The 5,450-nt window shown below is 38.0% G+C and overlaps 1 protein-coding gene and 1 long non-coding RNA gene across 2 annotated transcripts; both read left to right on the plus strand.

Annotated features, from left to right (window-relative positions):
• The first annotated feature begins 1,127 nt into the window (after positions 1–1,127).
• LOC122297289 lies at positions 1,128–2,186 on the plus strand. The gene is made up of 2 exons (XR_006238706.1): positions 1,128–1,662; positions 1,765–2,186. It is a non-coding gene; the product is annotated as an uncharacterized LOC122297289 (long non-coding RNA).
• Positions 2,187–3,965: 1,779 nt separating this feature from the next.
• On the plus strand, positions 3,966–4,812 carry LOC122297527 (eukaryotic translation initiation factor 5A-2-like). Its single transcript, XM_043107621.1, has 3 exons — positions 3,966–4,103; positions 4,227–4,301; positions 4,437–4,812. Exons 1-3 carry the CDS (start codon positions 4,032–4,034, stop codon positions 4,539–4,541), a joined length of 252 nt encoding a protein of 83 aa, XP_042963555.1. The 5' UTR covers positions 3,966–4,031; the 3' UTR covers positions 4,542–4,812.
• The last annotated feature ends 638 nt before the right edge of the window (positions 4,813–5,450 follow it).

The raw sequence follows: 5,450 nt of genomic DNA on the forward strand, positions 1-5,450 counted from the left end.
TTATGATGGCAGGAGGAGCTGTTTCTTGGAAAAGTGTCAAACAGACACTTACAGCTTCCTCTACAATGGAGGTAGAGTACGTAGCTTGTTATGAGGCTACATGTCAGGCTATATGGTTGCGAAACTTTATCTTGGGGCTAGGTGTTATGAACACCATTTCGAGGCCACTGAAGATATTTTGTGACAATTCTGCAGCAGTTGCTTTCTCTCGAAACACCAGAAGCTCTTCTCGTTCCAAACATATTGATATTAAGTATTTGTTTGTTAGAGAGAAAATAGCCGAGTCTTGTATTTGTGTTGAGCATGTTTCCACAGAACACATGTTAGCTGACCCACTAACTAAAGGTTTAGCTCCAAAATTGTTTCAGGAGCATGTGACTCATTTGGGGTTGTTAGAGTCTTCTGTTGTAATTAGTTAGTGGGAGTTATGTTGTTTATGCTCATATTCTGTTTTAAATATATCCATGTCAATATATGCCTGAGTCATGCGCATTTTGGACAGGGCATACTTTATGTAGTGAGACATTTTGATTAGTTTCATACTTGAATCACGCGCATTTTGGACAAGGCGATTGTTTATGTAATGAGATATTATGTTTGGTCTCATGCCTGAGTCACACGCATTTTGGACATGACATACTTTATGTACTGAGACATATTGATTAGTCTCGTGTCTGAGTCACGCGCATTGTGGACAAGGCTTATTACCTGTCAGAGATAATCTATTTAGTCTATGCCTGAGTCAGGTGGTTGCGAGTATAAGTTTGGTGTCATATATCCTGTCGATATAGTCACTAGACTAGGTACTACAACTGCATTTTTGGACAAGGCCTATTGTTTTAAAGACATTAAGATTTGTCTCTGGGGCTTCTTCTGGAAATGGGTGTTTGCGTTTATGTTGTGATTAATTATAATGTTGTCCAAGTGGGAGATTGTTGTATTTGTTTCTAATGGACTAGCATTATAGTTTAATCATTAAGCCCATAATGGGATGGGCTATTTTATAGACATATGGAGGCCCCTACTCTCACTCCAATTAAATAGAACTAACCCATTGAGTTCTATTAGTGTTTTTTAGCTGGCCCTTTTATCTCATCTCTTTGAAAGTGAGGGCTGAGACGCGTATTAGACTAATAGGAAAAGGGGTAGAGAGTAGCTTGCTCCATAGAAACAAAACTTTCTCTTCTCTTTTACAGGAACTCTTGAAGCTGCATGGAAAACTCATCACAAATGTTTGGAGGTATGTTTTCTTGTTAATTTTCTTCACAGTTTTGACAAGAGATCTTGGTGATCTCGGATTTATTCAAAATCCAACAAACCAATCTTAAAAGTTGTGGAGCTCACATAATCTATAAGCATGAAGAGAATGAGAGCTTAACAGTTGGGGAGTGCTCAGTAGATTCATCGAATCGTATCCAACTTTCTAAGGGACGCCGAGCTGATGAAGACAACAACTTGGAATTCAACAAGCATCCACAACACAAAAGGCGCTCTCCAAACTTGGGTAATTCAAATGTGGTTATCGATTGCGCAGGTGTTGACGGTGATTTCGCAAAAGCAGAAGGAGGCTCTGAGGGAAGTTTAAAAGAAGAAGAAGTACCTGCCTCACGATCTGCATCCCAAGAAAGCCAGGGAATTCATAGAAGGCTTACTAGGCACTAGGTTAGTGTCTTTGCATTGATAAAATTCCTCAGTTTGGTTTTTTTTTTTTTTATTAGATTAATTTTATTGGATTGGTTTGATGATATCAATGGCGTGTACAAGGATTTTACGCTGCCAGTGCAAAAGGGTTTCTCAAATGATGGGCAAAAGTCAAAGCAAATTTGGAGGAAACATGTGTGGCTAGTGTTGTTGCTGGACTTGTTTGTGTGCTCGGTGTTGTTCGTGATATGGTTGTGGGTTTGCGGGGGGTTTAACTGCATTGTAGATTAATTTGGGATTGAATGGTTGAGTTGGGGGCGTGTTGGTTCTCTCTCTCTGTTTTTTTCTTCCAAAGGTCTGGGAGGAGGTGGGGTTGGTTGTAGGACAGAGGCATGACTTTCACGAGCCATTGGTGTATGATGAGGACGTATAAGCAAGTGTTGTTGATTTCTTCTTTTGGTAATTTACTTGGAATTTTCTGCTAAATCTTTGTATGAACTTCAAGACAAGTAATACAGCTCTTTTTGTACGGTTCATTTATATTATATCGCTGATCTCATGCAATGCATCAAATTGTGTATACCTACATATTACTTGTACATGCCTTGCCTCTGTACCTGTTCCTCTTTCTATTGCTTTAGCTTATGATGAGTTTTGTTCAAGCTAACTATAAGATTATAGACTGCATTGTCTTGTCCAGGAGAGTTTTCTTTTGATATTTATGTGGTCAAATAAAGCCAATCTCACCTTTTAGCTGGTTTATGCTTCTCTTTTTGTTTCCCTTTTTTGTCAGTCTTTTGGTTCAATCTGAAATCTTTATTGTCTTGACTCAAAACTCTTTTCAACTGTCCCCAAGTTCATCCTTTGTATTTGCTTTAAGACAAAGACCAGAGCTAATGAGCAACGAGTGCAATCCTAAAATCTTATACCTGATTTTATATTGATACTTTGGTTGTAGCTTAATAATCCATTGTAATCGAGAATTGTTTCATCAAAATCTTGAATTGGGCCAAGCTCCAGTTCGTAGCTTGAAAAGGAGCCGTCTTTAGCTGCAGTTCAGATTGGTACTGCCCAGATTGGTCATTTACAGTCTGTCCATCATTTAAGAATGTTTGGTGCTGATATGGCAACACTCGAAGAAAAGTTTGCTTTTTAATTCTAGTGACCAAACTCCTGAACGCAATCCAGAAAATCTGAGGATCGATCGGATGCAATTATGCGGACCTTTCATTTATTGAGTTGGAGATAATTCAAGAACCAGCTGGATCCTACAAAGCTATAGAATCAAATGAACTCTCATGCATGGACCAAGTAAGTAATCCTCAATGATTTTCCTTGCCATTCCTCTACATAGCCAGGGGAAATATTGGTTTTTGTGTGAGAGTAGGAAGGGTGCTGTATAAACAGGTTGGACCAACTTGAGCAGTCTGAAACCAACAGTCCGAAAACAACTGTCCAAAAATAATGGTAAATGAACAACTATTCTTGCTAGATCCCAGAACTCAGTAAAAGAAATGAATCAGCTCATGGAGAGAGAAGATAAACTTGATTTGGGGACTACATAAATATGTCGATGTCACTGAGAAAAGTTCCTCAAAAGCATAATGCTACTCAATCATTTTCTCCTACAAGAATTACAAAAACAATAATAAATAACAAACATATAACAAACAAATAAAAAATAGTAGAAAAACATAATAAACTTCACAAAGTCTGATTCTCTGTGCCTTTTTATGTACATTGCCCTGTTTTGGGCCCCATAGACCTTGTGTATGATGGGCCATATATGTTTATCACCAATTTATACTTCCAGATCCGGTGGAGAAGGACCATGAGGACCCAAAGGTCTAAGACAATTTATACTTGTTAGAAATATTATCAAAATAATAATAATAATAATAATAATAATAATAATAATAATAGTTTGATATCGTACACCTTGTTTGGAACAGGGTTTATAGTAGTGTGGCAATATAGTGTTGTGTTGCCCTGAAAATTTTCATCCCTAGCATTATTACAGCAAATATCTGCTAAAAACACTTGCATGTTGCATCCCAAACAGACTTCATCTGTAGTCGGCATTGTATCGATGTGCATGTAACATTTTGTAGACAAGTTCGTCGTATCCCTTCCAAAATTAGCTTGCTTCTTTATGCCTTGTTTTGGACATTGCCCTGTTTTAGACCATCACTAATTTGCTTGCGGACCCAATCGATCACGTTAAAAGAACATTGGAACTCACAAAAATCTATCATTGTAAAGTTCGCTATTTTGCTTTCGGCCGGACCGAATGGATAACGTTAAAAGAGCATTATTGGAAGTCAAAAAAAAAAAAAAGTTATGTCAATGTAGGTCAATGTAGGTGGACCTGCTCCAACATCTTTTTGGGCATGCCAATAATGCAGGTTCCTCATGTTTCTCGCACTGATGATCAGTTGATTGATATCTCTGAAGACGGTTTTGTAAGTTTTATTTAGTAATCTTTATCAACCAATTTTTGGCAATGCTGTCATGTAGTAACAAGCAATCAATTGGTAATAGCGGTTTTAGTGTTGTCAACCAGATTAAGACTTGTTGTCGTGTAGGTGAGTCTTTTAATGGATAATGGAGACACCAAGGATGATCTGAGGCTTCCCACTGATGACAATCTGCTCGGCAAGGTATCTCACTGAGAAGGGTTTTGTTAACCTTGCAAACTGATTGTTCATCAAAAGCTTAGGAGTCCAGACCTTGGATAGATTCTCTGTTCTTGTGTCTGTATAGACTAATATTTATCTTTTATTTCCTGTGAATAGATTAAAGATGGGTTTGGTGAAGGAAAGGACCTCGTGCTGAGCGTTATGTCTGCAATGTGGGAGGAGCAGATCTGTGCCCCTAAGGACATTGGCCCAAAAAACTGAATATGATGCTGTGGCAGTAGCTATGGTTGATGTCAAAAGAAGCCCTTGCTTTTAGATCTGAGAGGGAAGCTATCTACTGGTGTTACAATAAGTCTCGATTAGATGCAATCTAGTATTGTAAAAAAAGAAACTTCAGCACTCATCTGTGTGCTTAGAATCCTATCAGGCTTGTGAATGGGGGGAAATCGAAATGTGGGGCTGCTTATACCTCAGTGAAGGGAACTTAAGTTTACTGCAGGATGGAATTTATATAAATATAACTATTCTGCCATGTTCTTGTTTCTGCTTTAGCTTTGCCCTTCTTTGGGGTTGTGGTTCGTTTCTTTTTTCTTTTACAGAATTTTAGGATTAAGGCTTTCACTCATTGGAAATTTTTAAAAGAAATTCCGGATTTTTCAAGCACCTCAATTATTGTCAAGGTGTAAAAGAGTGTAAAAGTTTAGTTGAAGAGCATGATTCCATTGAATCCCTAGATAATCTTTCTAAGTTGAGTTTTGATGGATGCACTAACCTCAGAATATTTTCCTGAAATCGAATGTAAAATGGAATCATTATGTTGCTGAGTGGCACTGTAGTAGAACCGCCTTTATCCATCGGGAATCTCGTTGGACTTGAGGATTTATATCTATGGGACTTCAATATTGACTGTCCATCGTCCCCCATCTTCACTCAACATTTATTCCCGCTTCGTCTTGGTTATTGTCCAAATCTCGTGAAGAAGATGGGGGATGATGGACAGTCAATGTTGAGTGAAGACGAGATTTAATCGAGTGAAAACAACTCCATGAATAGGAGCCTCCAACGAATTCAATCATTGCATTGCAAGTGATGAATCTTCTAATTTGTTCCCAAACAGAATCTAATTTCTTAAACATATTTACCTTCCTGTTCACTTTGATAGTTCAAATC

The sequence above is a fragment of the Carya illinoinensis genome, chromosome 15 (genome assembly GCF_018687715.1).
Source record: "Carya illinoinensis cultivar Pawnee chromosome 15, C.illinoinensisPawnee_v1, whole genome shotgun sequence".
Classification (NCBI taxonomy): domain Eukaryota; kingdom Viridiplantae; phylum Streptophyta; class Magnoliopsida; order Fagales; family Juglandaceae; genus Carya; species Carya illinoinensis.

Excerpts from the sequence above, each read along its gene's own strand:
- LOC122297527 (XM_043107621.1), top strand. The coding sequence starts at position 4,032 with ATGCCAATAATGCAGGTTCCTCATGTTTCTCGCACTGATGATCAGTTG. Across the intron at positions 4,104-4,226 it reads ATATCTCTGAAGACGGTTTT|GTGAGTCTTTTAATGGATAA; the intron begins GTAAGTTTTATT and ends GTTGTCGTGTAG. Across the intron at positions 4,302-4,436 it reads ATGACAATCTGCTCGGCAAG|ATTAAAGATGGGTTTGGTGA; the intron begins GTATCTCACTGA and ends TCCTGTGAATAG.